We start from the raw sequence: 24414 nt of genomic DNA, 5'->3' as shown, positions 1-24414 counted from the left end.
ATGCCCTCAAGGCATCCGCGAATCACTACGTCTTGAAGCTCATCGCTGCGTCATGTGACAAACGCGATGACTGAGATACAACTCCCTCCGTTCGTCTTGTACACCGCATATTCCACACTCATCAACGATGCTGCATTTAGCGCGCTCTCCGCGCTCCATGCGCAGCCCTTATCTGCCAAATATACCACACCTAACGCACCTACCACGACCGGAGCTGTAGTTCGGCGGGGTGCGGGGAGCGACGGGAAGAAGGCGGATCAACGGACCATGTCCGCCGAGACGGTAAGGCCTGGCAGCATTGCTGACGAAGTTCCATATGGTGAGGCCGTATGCGACGAAGGTGTGTTACTTATATATGAACGGTGGTGATCGACGGTTGCAAGGTCTTCGCGCGGGCGAATGTTGAGTCCAGATATCCATAAAATGTTAGAAAGCAACGAGCGCAATAACAACTTGGTGTCATTTGTACACTGGCGTGTCCAAAAGTGTGTGAGGATAATTGCGATGTATTTCCGCGGGTGGTATCCGAGTGCTTGCATTGCCTTGGGCCCGAGTTCAAGACTACGCAGGGAGCCTGAGGAAGTGCCGACTCGGAGGTCAGAATCGATGGGCGCCCCCCTTTCGAGCAAGCGCCCTGAGGCCACTAGTGACTAACCAATCAGAGCTGTAGATCGGTTGTTGATAATGACAGGCGCCGGCACCAGGTCAACGACTGACGCTAATGTCTTGTTGCCCCACAACGCGGGCAGGTCTTGTCTTCCGGAGGCCGAACACAGAGGACGCCTCGCGGCAGGAACGAGATGTTCAATCAATTTCTGGATCACCGAGACCCTTCTCGACATTGCAGACTGGCCAATCAGAAGGTGTAATATCTGGCACACTTTTTATCCTTGCTGTCCATTGTCGGAAGGGTGCCTCCCGGTGTTGCGCCCTGCTCAGTACCCGATATCGTTTGCACGATGGCGAGGTGCGGCATCAAGACGCATGAGACCGGACTCGATGGAGGGGTGCGAGGACTTGAGAGGAGGCGAGTGGCCACTCGGAGCGCCAGGCGGAGGTAGGCTGTTGATCGATCACGACGACTTGTCATAGGCTGCCTCGTCAGTACTTACTAAATGCTCACCATTCAAGCCAGCATTTTAACTATCCATCCTGCGAGCGCCATTTCATCGAGACAATGTTGATTGCGAACGACGAGTAAGGAAATCTGTAGGTGTACTAATATGCACTGAGGCACTATGGGGAGAAATGAGGGTACGTATACCATCACGTACCTCATGAATCCAGTACTATCTCTGATCGGCCTCGATCATGTATGCACACTCCGGGGCACATGTCACGTCGGCCGGCTCGACAAACAAATTGCCAAATTACAACAACGATCGCTTCGCTGCTTGTATTCAGTTGTTCTTCACTGTTCCACTCACCGTGATGTTGGAAGTCATTTCGGAGAAATCCAATACATATCTTGTCGATCACCTCGTGCTACCCGGAGTGGATCATCCATCAGATGTGTTTGTACATACCATTCCCTGATAGTACGTATGTAGCCTATATTTGCGATGTACTTATTGACATCTGTCCTTGCAGGCTCATACTTACTCGGGGTTCCCGTGGCGCATGGCGGAGGCTCTTACTTCGCTTGAGACCCAGTTTTGCATGAACACATACCAGAATATCCTATAGCTTGTATTGCAGACGTTGAAACTTGATACATGCGGCGTGTTCCTCGACTCCCGCGTGCCTCTCGTGAGCTCCTTCCGTCCACTCCGCGGCGCTGATCATGCAATGCTTATACTCTCGTTCGGCAAGTGTTCTCCAAGCTGCGGGCCCGGCCGCGTTTTGGCTTATCATTCAGCTAATAAGCGACGCCTTTAGAGCTTTCCTGTGTAAGGTCCTTGCTCGCTGTGCATCGGGACAGAGTTAAGATAGCAGCGCTCCAAGGACATGTATCACATGGCTTGCTGTAAGTACATGTTCGAAAGATCGAAACGTTTGAGGGGGCAGACGAACGATCTCAGGTACTACCCACAGAGTACAGCGTAGATGAAAGGAACGTGGTGAGTCCCAAGCGAGGTCCATGTATGCATGAGGTCAACGCGAAGTGCGCGCGCGAGGCTCGAGGTACGAGCCATGAGGCTATCTATCGCGTCGGTGTAAACACAACACGTCGCCGATTTGGGATCGTGGCGCTGGACTTGAGGTACGCTAGCGTTCGCGGAACCAACTATGACACTCAAGCGCTGTACAGGAACGTCCAGAGATGATGGACTCGCATCTGGTCTGGCACTTGTCCTTTTCTGGCAAATGTTCAGGCGATGAGGGTTATACGGTCCAGGCTCGGGTACGGAGTGCTGCACCCTTTGTGTGCGGCGCTGTGTGCTTCGGGGGAGGGCCGTGCGGAATGCATGCATGGTGCTCTACTCGAGCGTTGTCCCCATTCAGCATAACACAGCAAGGTTTATCAGGAACTCATACAGCACGCCTCTTCCCCCAGTTCTCCTGTCCCGCTCGTCGCACCTATGCCAATTTTCAGATCTTCTATCACTGCCTTGTATAAGGCGTTCTCACCATGGCTTCCTTGGAACTCAGGGGGCGACCCCGCTGTCGTCGTTGGTGGAAGCACCACAGATGGACTCTTGGCCATCGACGTAGAACAGGGCCTGCCAGTGCATGATCATCTTGCGGTTCCGCAATGGACATCTCGAGCGGGGGATTCCTACCAACCGAGTGGGAGTACGACGGCCGCGGCCTCAATTGTAACATCGAATGCTCATGTACGTTTATTCCTTCCTGATTTCGCACATCCAGCGAGGATTTGAACTGTGGCGATTTAGGCTCTAGATATAAATGATGGCGCAGAAGACATTGAACGCTCTTGTACGCCGCCCTATAATAGTGACGTACGCCGAGGTTCTGTGGCTGCCCAAGACACCGGGGTATGTTGCTGTCTTGATGGCTCGTACGCTTACTGACGTCCATTTTTGCTATAGGACGCGCCGGGAGACAAGACCGAAGGCGACCCGCATGACAAGGCAGAGGGAGACCCGCATAACAGGGTCGAGGGAGCCCCGCGCGACAAGGTCGAGGGAGACCTGCACGATAGGGTTGAGGAAGACCTGCGCGACAGGATCGAGGAAGTCGCGCGTGACAGGATCGAGGAAGTCGTGCGCGACGGGGTCGAGGAAGTCGTGCGCGACAGGGTTGAGGGAGACCTGCATAACAAGCTTGATAGTGAGCAGGTAAGCAAAGTTCCACTACTCAGGAGGGGTTTGCTGACTCCGTCGCGGCACAGGATAAATCCGATACCAAGCAGGAAGATAGCAAGTTCACCCCCGCCCCAGTTTCCACGGGATTGCGGGACCTCTGGAGCATTTGTGCTGAGAAGGTCTGGCATCACGAGGAGAACGTCGTGAGGAAGTGGAAGGATAACATCTCCACCCTGCTCGTTTTCGTAAGTGACGTCTCTCAGCTGTCGAGACCCCGCTGATACCATGATCATAGGATGGTCTGTTTATGACACTACTCACAGGCTTTATCGTCGCATTCTACCCGATGCTCCGTCCCGATCCCCAGACTGAAGTCCTTCTCATCATCTCGGCGCAGCTAGGCGCAGGATCGTACAAGTTGACGGACCAGCAGCAGGCATCGCTGAACGATGCTGCCGCTACCGGAATCGCATCGTCGTCGACCAAATTCACCAGTTCGATGTGGTTCGCGTCGATGATCTGTGGTATCAGCACTGCCTCGGTCGCCATTGCCGTCGGACAGTGGCTACATCATCACCTCGATCGCCCATCAGTTATGTCGCAGAAGAGCGTACAGACCTGGTGGTATCGTCACCAGGCACTCAAGAAGTGGCAAGTCCACCTTATCATCGATGCTCTGTCCTTCATGCTGCAGCTCTCCATGGTCCTGTTCATCGTTGGTCTCTTACGGCAATTGTGGACATTAAACCTGACCGTCGCCGCCGTTTCCACAACCATGTTCGTGCTATTCGTGGCGCCGACGATCATCAGCGTTTTTGTCCCTGCCTTCGCTCCGGATTGCCCTTATAAGTCACGCACCGCTTGGCTAATCTTCTGGATCTTTCGATCTATATGGCAAGCGCAATGGTACGTCAAGGCGAGGAAAGTCGCCAACTGGCGAGAGTTTGAAGATTACTCGATGCGTACCGTCACGCCCACAGAAGGCAGTCAAAAGGATATTATGATACTTGCCGCCGCGGATGAAGTCATTATGGACGAAGAGCTCCTGACCGCAGTAGTCCAGCCTTGGATCCAGCAAAATCGTTTCGACACCACTTTTCCAGTATTGTGTCGCATCTTGGAGCATAGAGCCCACGAAATTGACCCAAGACCCGATGCGCCCTGGCCGCAGCTCAAATGGACCTCCGTCAGACAAGATTCCGCCGCGATCATCGCAATGGCGATGCTATGCGTACACCTTCTTTCTAATAAAAAAGACTTTCCGTCTGGTGACGCGAAAGTGAGCCGTATCATGGACCATCTCTTACACCTTGTTCATGTCATGCCGCTCACTGACGCGGCAATCGAGGTCTGCGAACAAGCAACCAATGTCCTTAGTAGGATCCCCCAATCTTGGGGCTATGGCATCCAGCAAAAACAACTCATTCCAGTGTTGATTGAACTCGCCCCAGATGCAGACGGTGCGCAGTGAACAATCCAATACCCTAATTGCAAGCTGATTATTTAACAGGGTGCTTTTTGGAGTATGTTGTGCCAACATGGATAGAAAAGATCGATCCCAAGGAGGTGGCGACGGCGCTCACTATTGTGCAGCTGTTGCGAGACAATAAACATTTGAAAGTGCGTCACCTGAAGCGACGATCTGGTTTGCACTGCTCATCCTGCGCAGGAGGGTCACGCAGACCACGCCATGGCGAAAATAATCCTGACTCTTTCCGCTAAGGCCGAACATGGACCCGTTCAATTGCTTCTTCTGGATGAACTCAGAGTGTCTCTGAAGGGCATGCCGATGAGAAAGCAGCCTGATGCATACTGCGCACTCATCAAGACAATAATAGTAGGCGGCGCGCTCCTTAAGGAAGAGCGGGAGAAACGCATAGATATTGCTTATACTTTCAAGTATAAGTTCCCAGTGGGCGTCGACGGTTCGTCTCGGCATACGAGCCGTAATGCACACTTACTCAATGCGCCACAGATGTGAAAGCATTGCTCTTGCTCTTGTCTCCGGATAGCGAGCTCAAGGTCACAGACATGCTCAAGCTGTCATCGACAGCGTTCAATCTCGCTAGGGGTCTCTCTCCTTCCGAAGCTGTCGACGTTGTTCCTGCTGTGTATGCAGCGATCACTGCCGTATCCGAATACCTCGGTCTGCCCGATACACACTTCACTCAGCGCAAGCTCCAGGAGTCAAATGCGGTGATATTGTTCGATTCTCTTTTCAGAGCGATAGATGGACTTTTCAGGACTCATAGTCGCTTGGTAAATCAAGAGGTTGTCGACTCATTCGCGACTCTTAGTGGTGTGCCTGGTTCGGAACTATTCCTCCAGCAGTCGGACAAAGAAAGGTGCAGTGCCAAGACATCGGCCATAAAAAGGCTCGAGAATATGCGTGAGCGCTTGGCGCAGAACCACAATTGTCCGTATGTATCATTCTCGTCTTGCCTCTTCTGAGATCTGACAAAATGCCAGCAGCAATTAGACTACCGCCAACAGCTTGATACCAATCTTGTCCTACGCGAAGAGCTTACCAGACGTCTATCGGTGAACCAACTATCGCGGAGAGATATCCTGAGGGCGATGTATGGAGGAGCAGTGTCGCGAACGCCAGAGGCTACGCGCTGCTTGGGTTTGAAGTATTGTATTTAATTGTGCCATTCGGAGCCTGTATCTCCCACTCATTGACTCGCACGAGAACGATCGACAGTGTGTACGCTTGTTCGCCCAGGTCTCAAAGGGTAGAAGGGCGTTTCTGGTGACCTCCGACGCAATGCGTGGCGAGATCACAGGATCAACTCCTCATAAAGAAGCTCCGGAACAGCATAAACGCTCCAAAAAGTAATGTGGCGTGCGCAAAAATATAGAAAGCACTTAACATGACTGCGCGTGACCCTTCGTCTCGTTCTTCAACCAAAGAACAGTAAAGCTGTACGGACTGCCTTTACGTAGTTTCAGGAATCCCTGGAAAGCGCAGGACGTGAATGTGAGCTAGTGAGGGCAAGGTGGCGGAAGAGACTAGACATTATATGAGTGAGAGATGTCGAGGCAGGCGTGGATCACGGGAGCCCGGTGCAACAGGGGGGACGGATGATATCACTGTCAACGCAGCCTTCGAGCAAGGTCATCACTATCACTTTTGTGGACGTATATTCTGCATTGAAGACAAGAGAGTTACAAGGCAGACGTGTACTGTCATGAGACCAGAAGGCATACGACAGACCATGATGACGAGTCCAAACCGCAACCACCGCCAACCCAAATCGTACGACACGAATCCGCCGTGCCAATCGATAGACCTGTCCGATTCATTGAAGATGGCTTCTCTGTGAGAGAATCCGACCTCGAGAGGAGACAAATCAGCCAGCGAGCGCAGAAACGCGAGCGCAGTAGAGCGCGCGGTCGGAATGAGTGAAGGAGCGGCAGCACACGTCGTAAGAGTCCGATATATTCATGAAGAGAATGAGTTGAGGGCTAACGAGTGGGGAGTGGTGTGGTCCGTCTGAATGCGAAGAGCCAAGGGCGCCGGCGGACCGTCGGAGAGCCGTTGGGACGGTCAATCTTGTGTGTCATCTCCGAGCCCGAGGTCCTGTGACTGCATTACGCGGGTACGGTCATGCAACGGGAGCAAGGGCGGTTCTATAGACGCGCGACGCGTCCTGTCACAGACACGTTTACGTATCGTCACACTCCCGACGTGTCTTGTACTAAACGTCGGCGAAGCCACTTCCAACATCGTGTGGGGAGGCATCTTATACACGGAGTATGCAAGGCGCTTATAGTATATGTGACCCTGGCACTCCATGTCTCCACCAGCAGATCAAGGTCCGGGCAATGCAGACTCGTGCATCGGCGCGCCGGCTCACGACACCGGATTGCAACCGTGACTAGCACGGACGAACGGCCCTGTCTGGGTCAGCCAGCCACAAATATGGCTCCGCGAAGAGCGTCGGAGATGGCTGAACTTGCGGAGGCTGACTTTCGCTGACTTGTGCGCGCGAAGCTGCCCACAAGACACAACAGTGCAAACCAAACGCCACGTTCGGTATATAAGACCGTCCCTCGCCTTTCTCATCCCCACTGCCTCTTGTCCTCTTATCACCATGGTCCCTTCCCTCCTCAACCGCATCCTCCCTCTTATAATCGACCTCAATCGAGGGCCATCTTAACCAAGGCGTCTACCCTCGTTGCCCTGGTCCTCGGTCCTCGGCATCTCGCCACGCATGCACCTGTATCGTGTCGACCCACGCTGCCTCGTGAGTACTACGAATTATTGTATACTATACAGCCTCTCATTACCTACGCTTCTTCATTGTTGCCCTCTTCGTGCTCGACGCCCGCTTTGGCATCATTAGGCCATAGACATAGCATATCGCTACATGGTGGAGCATGTCGACTGAGAGCGGCTCTGGGTGACACATGGACGTATGACACTCGCCTCCACATGTGTGTACACTCTCGCCAGATCACTGACCCGTTTTGACTTCATATCTTCGTTGTAGTGGCGGTTCACGAACACGGTCATGCACATACATCATCAACACCCCGTGATAAAGTTTTCTGCTCATTGGTCAGTCATTGATCCTCTCGTCGTTTATTGCCACCTGACATTTGTGTATGCTTTTCTCTTCGGCTGACGGTTGTCGGTCAAAGTGTGCCACCTTTGTTATTTGTGTGCGCGTTTCTCTGTAAGAAGTCGAGTGCCATGTTGCAACATTGCATGGCGTCCAGTGTGCCTCAAGATCAAGTGTACCTCACGCTCGTCTTAAAGGTGAGCCCTACCAGCTCGCTGGCTGATCGTATCTCACCTCGGTCACATTGTCTTCTAGTTGTTTTCTATATGCATGCTCCCGAATGCCCATATTGCACGTGTTGGTCCTTCAATGAGGACCATCGCCGTGGGCCGGTATTGAGCGCATTGTGAGACAGTGACGACGTGTGGGCGTACTGTCTATATTCTGTGTCGATAGTCTCATCTGGACACCCCGCAGGTAACGTCCCCGCCCCGCAACGCCCTTACCCTAGCTGCCTACAGCATGGAATATGGCATTGGATGTTTGACGCATTGCTCTAACCGGGCAATGCTGCAAACACCAATAGCATGTTCCAGCTGCTGGCAGACCCGGTATCAGCGTCGCTGGGTGGGGTTGCTACCTTCAGTGCACCCGGCAAGACTAGCAACATGCTTACTCATCTGGCGTAGGGCATCGCCCTCAAGCGGATATAAAACTAGATAAATAAATATGAAAAACATGCTTACTAACCATCTCAATGTTTGATTTGATGCAGGTCGTGCGCTCTCGCGCTTCTCATATCGGGCATAACAAGACAACATTGTGCACCTCCATGTGTCTTTAACGGGAACACTACATCAATCGTGCTTTTTTTTCCTTCGTTACTTTTCCGCTTATACGTTCACCACACAGACGATCTACCATACGATACGACTCACACCTCTCCCATGTACTCCGACTCTCAAGGCTTGCAAGGACGGGGCAGACGGCGATGCGTAGCGGACGGCATGGGCCAACGTCGGGAGTGCGGGCGACGTCACGCTCCTGAGTCGGGCAGGACGCGGACGTAAATATGACGCGCTCGCGGGGCCACTCCTAGACCAGCCGAGATATGTGCCGGACGTGAAGCTGACCCTGAGGTCTCGAGTCCAGCTTGCCTGTGCCACGGACGTGGCTTCCCATCTCGTTTTTGAAGGAACATACCTCTTACGCTACTCTTTCGTGACTCGTGGTGTACGTGATCACTCGTCGTCGTTCAACCTCATGTACGCGTTTCTACCGTTCGGGGCTTTGTACAATGCATGACACGGCGTCAACATTGCGAACCGCAACTTTGATCTTATGACATTCGTTCTCCAATGTGATGCGAACAAATCACCACCCAGCGCCTTTGCGGTAGGCGAGAGGGAGAAAAAAATGGTATATACTCGGCGTTCCGTACCTAAATACATGGGTCGCTACAGTCCCTATTTATACGGAGCATCCTCGCCAACGACGGCAAGGACCGGCCAGGGCAAAGCTGGACACAGTCCAGCAGCTAAGAGGCATCGCTCACTTGACTGCTTACATCGAGCACGATTGTGTCGCTTGTTCTCATCCGGCAATACCCTGTCGACCTGCAGGACTGCCTTTACGAGCGCATGGAGGGCGGAATAATCTGCAAGAGCAGAGACGTTGGAGTCAGCTCGCATACGTGTGGAAAACGCGTCTCCGTTACGAGCGCATAGTGACCTATGCGGGTGCGCGTGCCTAAGTCGATGGAGCGCGCGAGAGCTCGCAGGATGCACCGCCGCTTTCTCCACATATCTTGACAGCAGTCCCTGCCTTCTCGGAACATATGGGGGCTGCACGACCTGTCGCGAAATGAATATAGAATATCTCGTCGAGCGCAGGTCATGGAGTGCATGGACTGGAGGAAATGCAGGCGATGAGGCATCGAGACACATGAACAACATATAGAGTGCAATAGATGAGTATGCGGGCAAAGACAACGGGACGACGTCTTTAAAGGAGGGACGGATGATGTCGGTCGGTGCAGCGACCGAACTGACCGTGTTGAGCGCGACAACCCGCCGTTAGATTATTGTCTGCGTCATAGCGCGGCATTTCGAGTGCGAGAGCGGGTGTGATGACGTGGCTGTGTCGTACTCCTTCCAAGCATTGACCAAGGTTGTGAAAGACGCGCCGTCTGCAGTTAAGAGGCCGCAACCAACTGGGCACTGCGTGCCCCACATATACATTGGGAGTTCATTTTCAGACGTGAATTCTCGATCAAAGAGAGTGATTCCACAAGAGCTCGTGTGACAGAAATCAGAACTACGCTAAAAGACCAGAAGGCTTACGACATACCAAACTACAACCACCGCAGACTCAGACTCAAACCGTACGGCACAAGCTCGCCGCGCTAATCGGTACATGTGATGTATCAGTAGAGATTCTCCGTCTCCGTGAGAGCATCTGCGACGGATAGAAGGAGGCAGAGTAGCCAGAGAGGGTGGGAGCGTGTTGGGAAGTATGGGAGCGGCAGAAAGGGGGGTCAAGGGGCGTAAATGGGCGACTCGACACAGAGTGTCCGCATGTGAGTATGGTAGACATTGATGGAGAGAATACAAAGGCGAATGGGCATGAGATGTGCGCTGCGGGAGCCTCGGGCACAGCGAGCGCAAGGTCGTCGGCGACAGAACAGGACAGAGCTTGCAAAGGAGGGCTGGGCCGGGACACTTGATCGGCAATGGCCGACAGAGCGCCTCTTCGCCTCGCCAGGCCTCGCCTCGTCTGTTCCTCTCCGGCCGCTTCTTCGTTTCCTTCAACATCTGGCGCACCACAACAAACACATGGCGTATACATGACAACCTTGGGCTTTCGTCTGGATAAAGCTACCTATCTCGCATTCCTCTACCTGTTGCTACGCGAAACACTCTGTATTTTGGGCATCCCTCCCTACGGCTGTGCTGCTGTCATGTTGCGGAAGTCTCTTTAGGCATCTCTGATGTTGTATGTTTCTTGGCATCCCAAATTTGAAAGTGCGTGGCAACTCTGTTCATGCCTGTTCCTAGTACTGTTGAATATATAATGCAACTCAGTTTTTGACGCAGAGCCTGTCAAAGACATATGCTACTTGCGTCTACTCAAAATACCATGCTCTGTGAGAGCTATGTGCTCGAATGCGGTCGTCATTACAATGAGAGCACTTTTCACAATTCGTCTGCGTTCGTTTGGACCCTCTCGGCCACTTTGATCATACTGCAATATTGTGACCGCCTCCGTGTGGCAGCGCCCAGGCTACTTCCTTCACGCGAGCTACATATTTCTCAGTCCTCCCTGCGCACATTCGCGAAATGTCGCGCATTAGGAGACGTGCGAGGGACCTTCATCCTGCTACCTTACTTGTTTCCTTGTGCACTGAGAGATCTTGACTCTGAAGAATTCGCGCAGGTCCTGGACATTTCTACATGCAGCGCATCTCAAAGTTTCATCGCTGAGAGAGATGGCGAGTCACGATTAAGCGCAGTGAGCCACGCGCTCACACGTGTGACCGTCGTGCACCAGATGGCTTCCTAATCGAAAAGTTTTTTGCATAATGAATCACTACGCTGAATCGTGCAGCGCTTGTACTTCGGGGATTGTATCTAGAGTTGTATCCTGCGTCTCGTGTCGAGTCTACCTTTTCGACTCGTACTTCGTCGATGACGAAGTTTACGGCATTTCTTACATTCCGTCTTGTCCGTATCTCTGCTGGATGGCGGCAGGCAGATACGACTAGATATGGGCTTCCGTTTACATGCTGCACTGCGATCAGGAAGTCATGACACACGTTATAGGACCAGCGGCTCCGGGGACATAAGCATACAGTCATCGTACACGCTGATCTATAGCCCTTTATGGCTGCGTACTCTATCGATTATCTTCATCCTCATATACATCAGTCCCATGATCTATTCCTTGAAGCCGTCGTATTGCCTGTGTGGCGACAAGATAACGCCGAACCAGAATTCATCTAGCCTGCATCACACGCCGAACATACGGAATAGCTGGTTAGTGCATCAAACATTTTGGCCTTCCGGATGACAACGATCCGAATACACACCGGGATGTGCAATTTGAATTTGCATGCTAAAGATCGCGTGTCGCAGGGGCAGTGCAATTTGACAAGGCTTTATGTGGTCGCATACACGATGCATCAGACGCGCGAACATTCAACTGTACTCGTCAGAGAACTTTATACGCAACGTGATGCTATCTTAACTCATGAAGACTAGGGAAAAATGGAACACAGGAATGACATGCATTACGACATTATCAGACATAAGGTGAGGGCTCTGCATCCTGGACTCCACCATCTTCATCAAGCTCAATGGGCATCCATCACGCATTGCTTTACTTCGCCAATCGTCTGCTTCCACACCAGCGCTCGGGAGCAATGTCGAGCCTCATAAAGTGTGTGAACAGCATATCTGTACGTTCCACGTCCCTCGCTACACGCTACTCACACCAAGACGGTAATCGAATCCAGTAATGTCGGGAAGACGCAGTCGCAGCGGATCGAGGAAGTCTCGATCAACGTCTAGTCTCAGCAGCCATATAGGAAATGCCGGAATACAGGGGTTCGCGCCAGCCTCCCTAGAAGGACCCAGCGAGTGGATGGGCGAATCTATACTTTTGGAGGAAATCAAGGTGTTCGACCGTGATGGACAAGCTGCTCAGGACGCTGATGTGAGCTAACTGACCACGAACGGCTGTCCTGATCAACTCAAAGCATAATACAGGTACTATCAGTACAGAGCCAAATCGGCAGCGATGGAAAAGGTGGTGAGCCAAACGAAGCAAACGAAGCAGACGCTGGCGGTAGGGCTTCAGTCACATATGAACCGCTGCCCGCAGAGAGCAAGCTCGACGAAGAGCTAGTGAGGAAGGTGCTATGGGACGCGCTCGAAACAAAACAAAAACCAGACGACGCACGGGCGAAGTGCGCGAAGGAGGTGTGGGAGTTCGAGGAGTCGTTGGTGGAGAAGTGGAAAGAGGACATCAATAACCTGCTGCTCTTTGTGAGTATTTTACCGTGTAACTCGACATACCTGGCGGTGACATGCATGGCCTGTCGCTGTTCGCTCGACTTCATGTAGCCCATATGCTAATACAGCGTGTTTCCAGTCAGGTCTATTCTCTGCCGTCCTCACCAGGTTCATTGTTCCGTTCTATGTCGCCCTCGCCGTCACTCAAACACTCATTTCTATGTCCGTCCATCTCAGTGTTGTCGCGGCCGATGCGGGACACACCGCCATCGCTAACTGGTTAATCTCCCTTTCCGCCGACTCCCAGTCCTCTCCTGGACCATCGTCCACGACCGTTGCTGTAGCCGTGCTGTGGTTTGCTGCATTGATTATCAGTCTTGGTGCGGCGTCGGTGGCGATCTCCATTAGCCAATGGTTGCACCACCACGTCAATGGCACTTCCAAGGCGTCGCAGGGAAGCGTCCGTGTGTGGTTCTTCCGCCGTCGAGGATTGACGCGCTGGGGCGTCGAACAAGCTGTAACTGTTCTTCCGCTTCTGCTGCGATTTGCTCTTGTCCTCTTCCTTGTCGGCCTCGACATCCTTCTATGGACTCTCAGTACTGTAGTTGCGGGCGTTGCAACGGCCCTTATTCTCCTCCTCCTTGTGCCGACCATCGCGACTTCTGTCATCCCATCCCTTTCACCGGACTGCCCTTAAAAATCGGCGCAGGCATGGTGGTTCTTCCGTTTCTGGAGATGGACCATGGGAAAGCTGGAGAACTCGCGGTTCAATCCTATCCACCGGCGTGTCCGCGTAGACCGTGGTCATGAATATGTCATACGCAGGATATGGAACTGCTGCTGTCGGATAGAGGAATGGCGACTCATGCGGGATCTGCCTCCTTTGAGCGACTGGCGAGAGCTGGATAACTTCTGTATGCAGACCCTGGAGGATGACAACAAAATCCAAATGAGGATGCTTGCCGAGGCCGACTCATGTGTCATGGACGAGTCATTCCTCAGCACCGTCGTCCGACCTTGTCTGCAGCAAGCTGATATCAGCGAAGCGCTTCCTACATTCTACAAAATCTTGGATCGCCGAGCGCACGATCATGACGAAGACAATACGACATTATGGTGGGCCGCGGAGCAAGATCATCAAGCCGTCGGCACGTTGGGGCACATGTCAATCGACATCTTCAACAAGGTCACATCTAGCAATATGAACGATAAGAAACGCGAGCAAAAGCGCATCTTGAAGCTCGTTAATAGTCTTCTGGGTGCCATGCCGAGGACGATGCCCATGGTCTGCAGTCGTTTGATGGACTTGTGGGCAGCGACGAACCTCTGACGAAGTTCGGGTCTATATCGCCCCGCTCGTCGTTCGTTACTATCCGAAATTCAACGATGGCCACGTCGACAAAAGTGGTGTGTATCCAGTCCACCCCAAACTCTCCACACAGCTCACTCATTCCACAATGACAGATATCCAGACAGTGCTCACACTCCTTCCAATCGCTCTCAGGGAGCTCAGCATCGTACAGTTCTTGCAATATGCGTCATCTGCATTCCATTGGGCTGCGTATGTCCCTCGATCTAACTTTGCTGAAGTCTGTGAGGTCAATCAATACGCATTAGCCGTTGTGGCAAGATACCTGTGCCATTCGGCATGGAGATGGTGGCTCAGGAAAGCAGAGAAACAGATGCATGGGCGCATGCTGATACAGTCTTCAAAGCATGTGCGTGCCTGGCCACGCAGGACGCCAGCCTCCTCACGAAGGATATTGTCGACGCATTGGCCGGATGTGCTGCACGGTGCCCTCCGGACAATGTCCGGTATGAAAATGTACACGATACAATGGGACGGATTCAGGATACATTTGATACATTTGATACATTGTATGAGAACCGGTGACCGTCATCTCTTCCCTTCGTCCTTCTCCATATGCTCACGGGATGGATGTAGTCTCTTCGCCAACGGACGGCGTACATGAGACTCAGCCGACTCCGACTGGTGTACATGTCCCGTCCGACGTGTTCATGTTTCACATCATTTCAGTTTCTTTCATGGTTCATGCACTGTTGCTCGTACACATACTCTCGCGCTACTCGCATGCCTCCTCATGCTCACGCAAACTGCACATCAAACGACCGCCCTCGTACATGTTGTCCTGCACGTGCTGGGTATGAGAAAACTAAAATAATTCCATGTATAAAACGGAGTTTGCTCTGTCAACATTACACGATATTGATTCCAGGAATCCTGCTCAGGCTCCTACCGAGGTTGCTTTATACGGAGGATGGGGAGGTGACAGTCAAGTCGCGGTCAAGAGCAGCGAGAGGGGCATTGTGGCGTGTCGTTATCCTGCGCACTTTAACGGCGAGACCTATTATCGCAATCACAGTTTTCCGACTCCTCATCCGAGCTGTCCAGGGGCTCGTCTTCGATGGTCGGATCATCCTCTTGGTGTGACCACAAAGACCCCCCGCAGTGTCGACACCATAGTACTACTCTTTCATCCGCGAAGCTGATAACACGCAACATGAGCACGAAGGTAGATAAAAGTTGGAGTAGGCATATTTTACCGTTTTTTCTTCTTCAATTTCGGGAACAAAGCGCCCAATGTGATTTTCCAGAAATGTCGATCCAGAGCCGCGCACCTACAAATGGATATTCTAATTGTTCCAATGTTGAGCGAGCGGTTATGGTCTTCTGTCTGACGAGAGAGGCGGCTGTCCAATCCCTCGCAGATGGAAGCTAATTGGAGCAACATTCCATGAATACCACCTGCCCGAAGGTCGAAATTATTGTTTAGCGGGGGCGCACGCCGAGCACAACCATTGCAATGGGGGCCTTTCTCAGGTGTTATTACTCCGTCTTCTTCGTGAACGCCAATTCTGAAGTCTATCTGGAAGCGTTCGAGCGACTCGGGAAGCTTGCAGATGGCTTCGCACAGCCATTCACAACTGATAGAATGCTCGTCGAGGAATATCGTGAGGTCTAGAAGCCTGAGGTTTGAGCTGTATGCGAATAATCTTGGACTCAGCAGAGGAGATAGATGGCGAGCTTCATAAGACGATCAGGGATCAGGGATCATGTTCTACCCAGGATAAGAACTACAGGATTGCTCACCAGTACTTTCAACGACATCAAGACGCAATGTATGCACGGCTCCTCCTGTCACCCGCAGTAGCTGTCTGAGGCTTGAAGGAGCCAGCGCAGGCCGCTCATACCCTTCCGCATGATTCGACATGATCCAGATGTTCGGCATCAATGCATAGTTGGGGTGTTGAGCTGCAAGCAGGCTATGTGTGAGCACTGCTAGCGATGCTGCGTCTAGAACCCGCAAATTCAAATCGCAAGATGATGTCATGGTGGGGGAATCTGCATCATAGCGCAGGACTTGTGAAGGATGAGGTAGAGAGGCATCCGCAAACCGAACCCGTGTCAGATGTAATGACGAGCTCGGATACTGCTGGCGAGACATAGGAAAGATCAGCTGCCTGAGAACCATCCCTGACGGTAAAGTGACATCGTTTAGTGTCAGCGACCAGATGTTAGACACGCTAAAGTAGCGAAAGATGTCTGAATGTAAGTCGCCTGCATGCCAGTCGCCGTGTTCTATCCTCAGACGATACAGGGTCTTCCACCTCGACTTATATTTGGCTAATACTGCAGTGAGATGGGCGAGTGATCTGCCGCTCCCTTCGCCTGTGACGACTATTTCGGTAGGTGTCCAAGTACGAGAGTCGTTATTTACCACTCGTATAACCTCTTCGCGGTTGCGGAATATGATTCTACCCCCGCCTGGGAAGTACTTTCGGGATCTGTAGATCCAGTTTCTGGACACGAGTGTACAATTGCGAAGTGCGCTAGGGTCGTAGCGTAGTAGATCAATGATCATGTCAGCGACCTCTTGAGGAACGGGTCGTGCTATCCGGCGATATGCACTTCTCGTCGATTCGATAGTCGTTGGATCAAATACGAACTTCGGCCTGTGCTTTTGGTTCGCTGTGCTTGTAGTAGCAATAATTGATAGATTCACTCACATGCCAGTCTCCGGAAATCTTATTGAATGCGAAGGTACTTCATTCCTGTTTTCATCGACTTCCATGTCCTCTTTTTCTGGAGCCGTCGGCAATGGATCTGTCTTACACAGTGCTCCTTCAGCCTCGAGGGGACCGTTTTTGTGGTCTTGAGGTCTCCCGCCTAGACCACGCAGGGCGTTTGCGGACGAATATGCAATGCTCTCGAGATCCTTCATATCATCTTCAATTGACAGAGCCGGGTCCAATGACGTGGCATCTTCCAGCAGCATTCAACATAGTACGACCAGCTCTGGTGAGATATAATACGTACCGCGCATACCATCAACCGTGGAGTTCACCCCCGGCCCAGGGTGCATGGTAGCAACGTGCGTTTCGGAGACCGATATTGGAAGTTATATGAGTGGATTGCGCCGACACGGCTCTGCACTGGGATGATATCAGCGGCTTGCAATCAGAAGCAGCCATTGCTCACATACAGTTGCGTTTGGGCAGTTCTAGACGCAATACGACGCTGCACGTCTGCAGAGCGGATCGTCACCAACAGCAGCAACAAGTAGAGTTTGCCCTCATTATATCCATTGGGAATAAGGTTTGTTTTCCTGGATGCGGGGCTTACGCGGTCCCCGGGGCAAGACCTTTTGATAGGACAATAGCAGTGCATGTTGTGGAAAGTATACTCCTGTCTTAGCAATAACATGCAAGCTTCTCAAGAAGCCTTCAGCAGGCAGGAAACACCAAATGATTATGTGGTGCCGCGTCAATCTCGAAAACAGCACACTTTCTCGAAGCAGTAAATCCAACTCACACGAATTGTAGCCCAGCTGGGAGGCATAGATGGACGATGGTGCATTGCCATAGCACGAGCTCCCATTTGTACCCTCACCGAGCCTTCACAAGATTACCGCAAGAGCACTACTACTCCACGTGGCTACACGACTGATTGATCGATCGCACAATCATAGTGGCCGGATACAAAGCTGACGAAGTCCTCTCTTTCCCGTTCCTCCAAGCTTCAAGCTTCAAGGGACACAACTTTACGTCTTCTTCCTTACATCCAGTCATCAAGTTGGGTCAGGCAGTGCAATTGCCGGGTCTTGCCGGGGCCCTCATACGAAGTCGTGCACTCAATTACGCAATACAAGCAATACGTCTGGCTTTGTAGACATGGCTGTAATGCTCTGTCAGCTATCTATCCCGCTTGTCTCCTCAAATTTCATTGGCTGGACCCTAGCTATCAGCGGCATTGCTCTGTGTCAACGGCTCTGGTATCTACCATGGCGGGCGAGATGGGACGCTATGTAAGGTGGTATCCTCAGTGTCATATCTTATATGCTCCTTCTCTAGTCCCAATTTTACCCAGTGCATATCTTTCCGTCCGCGATAGTCTGTGTTCACTCGAGATGAGTGGTCATTGTCTGATCGATTTGGTGTGGGTGCGCTCATCCTTCCAACTTCTGTTTTATCTGCATGCCTCGCCTTTGCAATGATCTGCCACTTTTAACCGGCCTGCACCATCATGACTCGCTTCTTTTTCATCATTTTATCAAGCGCGATTGCTATAACCTCCACTCTTGAATAGAATGTAGAGCATTTAACTATAAATTCTCTATGACGTGAAGTGATCCGCGCAAGAACGTACGCGATGCGATAGTGCGAAGATAAGTGCAGTAATGGACGACAACGGCGTCTATGGCTTTCAGCATGAGACCAACTCTGGTGATAGGGATGAAATACTTTTCGGTATATTCGTGAAGGTGGTCCGAGATGGCCACCGCTTATCGCACGCCGTGAAGTATACGTCCATATAATGGACACTATTACACACCAAGATCCGCGCAGGCGATGCACGAAACATCTATTCCTGCACTACGCAGTGTCTCATCTTGTCACACAATGTTCGTGCGTCGATCGCCAGCAAGGAATGGAGATGGGCCTTCTTCGACTTCTCACGCGGCCTTCATGCATCACCCGGTGAGAGTGGGTAGGCCTGGAGAGGTGTAATCCAGCCTTGGGTATATGGTATCCACGGACCCACCCTTTCAGGGAGCCATGGCATGCACAGAATGCAGGCGCCTTCGCCATGCACCGCAAGACATTTTGAAGAGGTATTCACAACGCTTTTGAACCGCACACACACCTGGCAGCTTACATGCTCAATGGACACTCTAATGTCATGACAACTTCGACATATCTTCGCGCCGCATGGGCATGTCGGGCGCGGAGCCGGCCCAAATGCCAAGCCTGTCACCGATGTTCCCATGTTGCGACGGCGACGAACACATCGTATCGTTGTAAAATTGCGGGGAAGATCGTCAAGCGGATGGGCGGAACACACCCTGCCACACTGACTGTGTATCGGAGCCGTTCGGCGCGTGGGTGGTACTACGGCCCGAGTGCATATGCGAGCTCTTTGACAACAACAGTCTCAGTGGGAATGTCAGCCCGATACAGTCCACACTAGCAGCGACGGATGCCGACATGCCACAACACCAATGTCAGTTCTCATGCTGCTATGGGCTGCGCGCCAGAAGAAAAGACACAACCACAAACCGTTCAAAGGCTCCCAGACGGCATCACGAAAGGCGCATCCAAAATATCACACCGCACACCAAAAGCTGTCCATCAGAAAATGCCTGTATATTGAAAGCTCTGCCAAAGATGAACGAACAGCTCCGGGCCATTGCCCGACCAGGCGCGCATGCGTCGACGTTCAAGTGTACTAAGTGGGAAGCGAAGGAAAAAGCGAAGCGAGCCAGCCCAGACTCAAATAACATAGGTGTACAGACGAGATCGGACGGGGTATGGCACAGGGCTAGGGCTCACGAAGAGGAGAGGACGGGGAACGTCGATGCACGGCTAGCCGCGCACTCACGCCCGGCCGAACCACCGCTTGCCCTTGCCTGCGAACCCAGCCGCACCCTTGCCAGCACCACCTGCCTTGCCGGCAGCAGCACCTGCACCCTTGCCAGCGGCAGCACCTGCACCGGCGGCACCACCCTTGTTGGCGTTGCCACCCGCGGCCGCCGCGCTTGCGCTCGCAGCTGCAGACGAGACGGCGCTCGAGGCAGTAGCACCTGCAGCAGCACCGGTCGCAGCAGCACCACTCGCGGCAGCACCAGACGCAGAGCTAGCGGCGCCGTTGTCAGAGACGGTGAACTGGAAACAGGGGCAATCAGCGCCGGCTCGCAGTCGATGTCATAATGAGAACGCTTACGTAGACCATGTCATCCAGAGTACCGTGCTGGGCGACAGCGACGAGCACAGGCTGGTGGTTGGCAGCAGCGTTGATCGAGGCCATGCGGTAGGTACCAGCGGGGAGACCGCCGGCAACCGTCGTCGAAAGGATGCCGTTGACCGCGACATCGTTAAGACCCTTGAAGAACTGGAAGGTCTGGGGATCCGTGGGCTCTGTGGTCTCAAGCGAGGGGATGGATTCGATGACGACGTGCGAGTGGCCGACGATGAGGCCCTGCGCGTTGATGACCTGGGGCGCGGCGAAGTAGTTCGTGTCCGGGTTGACGAAGTTGCCCGTCTCAAGGTTCTTGATGGCCATTTGGATCGTGAAGTTCTGGTTGGCGGGGATCGTGGCGAGGTTGGCGGGGAAGACGAACTTGGCGGAGGGCATCGCGGTCGTTGCGGGAATCACACCCATCGGCGCCGCGTTACATGACCCGGTCTTGATCTGCGTGCCGTTTGTGAGCGGCAGGTTGGCGTACTCCGCACAGAAGTTGATGAAGTTGTTCGCGGAGGTGTTGGCAGCGACCTGGCCGGCACCCTCAGGGCTGGGGGGATTGTCAGATTGATGATATGGCAGGGACAGGAGCATACACACTCTCCACTAGCCTGACCGTTCTGGTTGAAGCCGGTCTGAATCAACGAAGAGTCCAACGCTGCGGCACAGAGTTCAGTTTGTCGTCTCCCATGATGTTCAATCAGCTCACTTAATGACGATTGGAGGCTACCGGTGTTTGAGGAGGTGCTAGCCGCGGAGCCGCTGGCAGCTGAAGCAGCTGCACCAGTGTTGTTGTTCGCTGAAGAACTTGCGTGAACACAGACATTTAATTTAAGGGAGCATGTACTGACTGCTTTTACCCTTGCCACCAGTGGAAACCAGGGCTGCAGACGAAGCGACGCCGCGGGCCGTGACCGTGACAGTCTAATAATAGTCGAGATGTGTGAGCGCCGATCACGAAAGTTAATTTAGGAGAAGATCAGACTGACACAATCAGAAGAGGCTGCCGGAGCCGCGCTCGCAGTGAGCGAAAGAGCAAGGAAAGCGACGACGATGGCCTTGGCAAACATTTCGGCTTCAAGTTATATGAGAATGGGCGGCGGCGAATGAATGAAAGAGGGAACGGATGCTTTGTGAGCTTGACAACGAAGTAGAGCCGATGAAAGAAGGAAAGAACGACTCCGGGTCGAGTAGACGCAAGCGCAAGGCAACGGCCAGCGGACGGGAGCAAGAGCAAGGCAAGATGGAAGAGGGGGAGAAGTGGTGAAATCTGCTGCGATAGGTCTCGCTGTTTTATAATGTCTCGCGCGGCCAATGAGGGCCGGCTCGAGTGGTACAACGTCGTCGCGTTCCTATTCCGCATGTGACTGGCCCATGGTCGCCCAGCTAATCAGATACGAAGCGCGAGGTTGCCTTGCCAACCCCATTCTTCCTCGATTTCCATACGATGGGACCGACAGCCAGCCTGCTCTCGTCGTCACGGCAATCCACCATCGCTGCCGTCAGCGCCGACCCGGCATCCCCCCTCAATGAACGCCGTATCCGCTGGACCTTCGCGCCATTGTTTCTGGACCCACATCTGCGAACCAAAATAACTCGTGCAAAGTACAACTATTGTGGAGCCAGCCCCGTCCCGTCTCAAAAAATAGTGGTTGCCACACGAGTGCCGTATCTGATACTGCAGAAGACGTGCATACGCTCAACCTGCATCACCTCCAGCACGTCCAATACCCGATCTCTACGGGCGACGCGCGGCAGCCAATGGCCTCGCGCGGACGGTTGCCCAGTGACGAGCCCCCAGCGCTACGGGTCCGTCCAGACGCCCCGGTGCGCCAGACTACCGCATATTGACCTTCCTTCCCTGCCCCTGTGGCCAACAATAGCTCGCGTCGGTATGCGTCGACGACTGATAGCGGTCGCCTGCCATCTACATATAACGCGCCCTGATCGATCATGTGCTGGGCTGGTAACGAACAGACAACCCCGCTGCCGCACGTCGCCGGCCTTGCCATATCCTGTCAGGACCATGTCGCGGTCAGTGATACGTGAAGCCCAGTGGAGGCTGGGCAGTGGTCGAATCAACGCCTCCTCAGGCCTCCTTCTCAAAGTAGACAGTGGATGTGTTGGAATGTTGCGGATGCAGTTACAGATGCGCACTTGAGGACGCCACCATGCAGGCTGTCAATTAAGATGGCTATAATAGGCTGTCTGCTCCCCGCAACGAGACAGCACACATCTGAGTTCTGTTAGCAACATCCGCACATCAGCAGCAGCGCGCAAACCCCGCACCAGTATTGCCAATAATAGCCACCATCCGCGACCTGGCCTGATACTCTGTCACGTACCTGCATCCACAACACGCACAGCTTCACTCAATCAGGCAGACCGTCATGACCACGGAACCACTGCTATGTTCTTGAACAGCGCATATGCGCGAATGTCAGATACAACAAAGATTATGCGCTCCTTACTGATATCCAATCCTCATAAATTACACGCATCCCCCCTTCCCCCCTTCTCGTGGGCCCCGCCCGTCAGATGTAGATACGAGGGTGTAGTTCTCCTATTCATTCGACGTCGATTGTGAAACTCGTCACTTGCGGGAGGTACGCCGCGCCCGCGAGATCGAGAATGTGCACGTCGTCGTAAACGTCGCTCCCATTGAACCCGCCGATGAGGAAGAGCCGGCTGTCCGCGAGGAAAGCGACGTGATACCCGCGGGGCAACGGGGGCTTCCCCGCCGTCGAGCGGGGCTCGTAGCTCAACGCCACTGTGCGAAACGCTACGTCAATAGGAGGACAGAAGGCGCACAAGGTGCGCGCATCAGGACAGGCGTGGGCACGCACCGAGATTGAAGAGTAGCAGCTCCGACGTGTACTGGCTACCGTCGTGACCACCCATGATGAACAGGTACGACCCAACCTGTGTCGCGGTGTGCGACAGCCGTCGGTACGACACGTCAAGCGTTACTTGACTCCAGACTAGCGAGTCTACAAGACCATAAATACAGTGTACAGCATTCTCTCAATCAGCCATCGCTCCCCGAAATCAACATCAGGTGAGTGCTTACCGAGGTTCAGACACCAGATATCAGCGAAGCACTCACGCCCGTCGCTGCCACCCACAACCACCATCACGTTCCCGACTAGATTCGCTGTGTGATAGCCCCGCGGGATTGGCTTCTTGCCCCGCGTGTCCACCAGCTGCCACCGCATCCGCTCCACCGGCCCGCTCACGTCCAGTGTCCACACATCGTTGAGGGCCTCCATGCCATTCCCACCTCCGAACACCCACACTTTATTCTTGTATAGCACTGCCGTGTGCGCACGCCGTGGTGGGGGCACGGGCGCACCCTCCGGGAAGACAACCCGCGTCCAGCGTCTGGTCGCCGTGTCGAGCACGAATGTGTCGTTGTAGTATACAGGGCCTTCTCCGCCGCCAAACACCACCATCCGGCGATCAACCAGAGTCGCTGTGTGCGCGCGGCATGGCGGGGGCACGTCGCCGAGCATCACGGGCTGCATCCACTGCATCGTTTCTGCGCTTGCAATTCAATAATCAGGTTCCCATAATCACGTCAGACACCGCTGCGCACCCGTATTGAACAGATACACGTCCTTCCAGCACCCCTTCTCGTCGCACCCGCCAAACAGCCACACAACGCTGTCCACCAGCGTCGCCGAGTGCGCCCGCATCCCGTGCTGCGGCAGCAGCCCAAACACCGGCGCCGGGCTCCAGTACATCAGCGTCGGCGGCGCCACCTCGACGTCCTTCGCGTGAGGGAGGTGCGGCGTCGTGCGCATCCGGGGCCCGCTCTGCGTGCTGCCCGAGCTCTTCGAGCTTTTAGCACTCCGCTCTTTGCCACGATCCCGGTGCTTCTCCCGCACGCTCTCCCGATCGCCCTCGCGCTCGCGGTGCTTCTCCTTCAGCGTCGCCGGCGAGCCCGACCGTGTTCGGCTCCCGCCCGCGGCAGGCGTGCCGCGCCCACTCCCTGTTACAGCGCTTGCGACGCTCTCCCGCACCTCGCTAGTGGACCTCGAGGGCGACGGCCGCACGAGGTGCGACGGGCTCCGCGGGCCCGCGACGCCGCGCGAGGACGACGTGGCGGACGCGCTGGACAGGCTGCTGCTGCTCGTCGCGGCCGTCGCGGCGGTCGCGGCTTTGAAGGTCGAGGTAGACGAGGAGAGCGCAGCGTGGAAGTAGGGCGAGCGCGGGGTCACGACGCTGTCCTCGGGCACCTCGCTGAGTGCGGCGATGCGGGGCGAGTCGATGGCGAACAGGCTTTCTGGGGGAGGCATGATGTCGCGTTTGTCGTCAGGGCGGTAGCGTCGATGCTGCTCGATGTGGGCGCCAGCACCTGCCTTGCGCCTGGTGGTGGAAATCCAGCAGTTGGTGGCTCACCGATGGCAAGGATGTGCACCGCA

At 53.8% G+C, this 24414-nt stretch overlaps 5 protein-coding genes across 5 annotated transcripts; 2 read left to right on the top strand and 3 right to left on the bottom strand.

Moving 5' to 3' along the window:
* Positions 1-2084: 2084 nt before the first annotated feature.
* On the top strand, positions 2085-6048 carry POSPLADRAFT_1159565 (hypothetical protein; the record flags this gene model as incomplete). Its single annotated transcript, XM_024487436.1, has 10 exons — positions 2085-2203; positions 2537-2777; positions 2994-3242; positions 3296-3458; positions 3533-4669; positions 4720-4829; positions 4879-5134; positions 5185-5629; positions 5731-5842; positions 5935-6048. 10 exons carry the CDS (start codon positions 2085-2087, stop codon positions 6046-6048), a joined length of 2946 nt encoding a protein of 981 aa, XP_024333509.1.
* A 6023-nt stretch (positions 6049-12071) lies between these two features.
* Positions 12072-15713, top strand: POSPLADRAFT_1159687 (hypothetical protein; the record flags this gene model as incomplete). The annotated part of the gene is made up of 10 exons (XM_024487442.1): positions 12072-12173; positions 12320-12430; positions 12484-12762; positions 12869-13330; positions 13439-14014; positions 14046-14136; positions 14194-14290; positions 14347-14544; positions 14980-15175; positions 15525-15713. 10 exons carry the CDS (start codon positions 12072-12074, stop codon positions 15711-15713), a joined length of 2301 nt encoding a protein of 766 aa, XP_024333508.1.
* Positions 15714-16375: 662 nt separating this feature from the next.
* Positions 16376-17114, bottom strand: POSPLADRAFT_1159256 (hypothetical protein; the record flags this gene model as incomplete). The annotated part of the gene is made up of 4 exons (XM_024487407.1): positions 16376-16429; positions 16470-16536; positions 16759-17014; positions 17069-17114. 4 exons carry the CDS (start codon positions 17112-17114, stop codon positions 16376-16378), a joined length of 423 nt encoding a protein of 140 aa, XP_024333507.1.
* Positions 17115-19377: 2263 nt separating this feature from the next.
* POSPLADRAFT_1175105 (hypothetical protein) lies at positions 19378-21322 on the bottom strand. Its single transcript, XM_024488326.1, has 6 exons — positions 20980-21322; positions 20842-20914; positions 20700-20789; positions 20591-20648; positions 19973-20540; positions 19378-19914 (listed from the first exon to the last, which is right to left on the bottom strand). Exons 1-6 carry the CDS (start codon positions 21058-21060, stop codon positions 19627-19629), a joined length of 1158 nt encoding a protein of 385 aa, XP_024333506.1. The 5' UTR covers positions 21061-21322; the 3' UTR covers positions 19378-19626.
* A 1061-nt stretch (positions 21323-22383) lies between these two features.
* On the bottom strand, positions 22384-24296 carry POSPLADRAFT_1076559 (hypothetical protein). The gene is made up of 4 exons (XM_024482929.1): positions 23586-24296; positions 23061-23528; positions 22837-22980; positions 22384-22760 (listed from the first exon to the last, which is right to left on the bottom strand). The coding sequence occupies exons 1-4, from the start codon at positions 24286-24288 to the stop codon at positions 22558-22560; spliced, it is 1518 nt and encodes a 505-aa protein (XP_024333505.1). The 5' UTR covers positions 24289-24296; the 3' UTR covers positions 22384-22557.
* Positions 24297-24414: the final 118 nt, after the last annotated feature.

This window comes from Postia placenta, assembly GCF_002117355.1.
Source record: "Postia placenta MAD-698-R-SB12 unplaced genomic scaffold POSPLAscaffold_22, whole genome shotgun sequence".
In the NCBI taxonomy this organism is placed as follows: domain Eukaryota; kingdom Fungi; phylum Basidiomycota; class Agaricomycetes; order Polyporales; family Adustoporiaceae; genus Rhodonia; species Rhodonia placenta.
This window is presented reverse-complemented; position numbering and strand designations above follow the sequence as displayed.

What these genes read in the sequence shown, in the direction of transcription:
- POSPLADRAFT_1175105 (XM_024488326.1), bottom strand. Translation starts at nt 21,060, where the DNA reads ATGTTTGCCAAGGCCATCGTCGTCGCTTTCCTTGCTCTTTCGCTCACT. An exon ending in AACGGTCAGGCTAGTGGAGA is followed by an intron (nt 20,541 to 20,590) that starts GTGTGTATGCTC and finishes CAATCCCCCCAG; the next exon opens with CCCTGAGGGTGCCGGCCAGG. An exon ending in CTCTGGATGACATGGTCTAC is followed by an intron (nt 19,915 to 19,972) that starts GTAAGCGTTCTC and finishes CCCTGTTTCCAG; the next exon opens with TTCACCGTCTCTGACAACGG.
- POSPLADRAFT_1076559 (XM_024482929.1), bottom strand. Translation starts at nt 24,288, where the DNA reads ATGCCTCCCCCAGAAAGCCTGTTCGCCATCGACTCGCCCCGCATCGCC. An exon ending in CGTGTATCTGTTCAATACGG is followed by an intron (nt 23,529 to 23,585) that starts GTGCGCAGCGGT and finishes TTGCAAGCGCAG; the next exon opens with AAACGATGCAGTGGATGCAG. An exon ending in GCTGCTACTCTTCAATCTCG is followed by an intron (nt 22,761 to 22,836) that starts GTGCGTGCCCAC and finishes CGTTTCGCACAG; the next exon opens with TGGCGTTGAGCTACGAGCCC.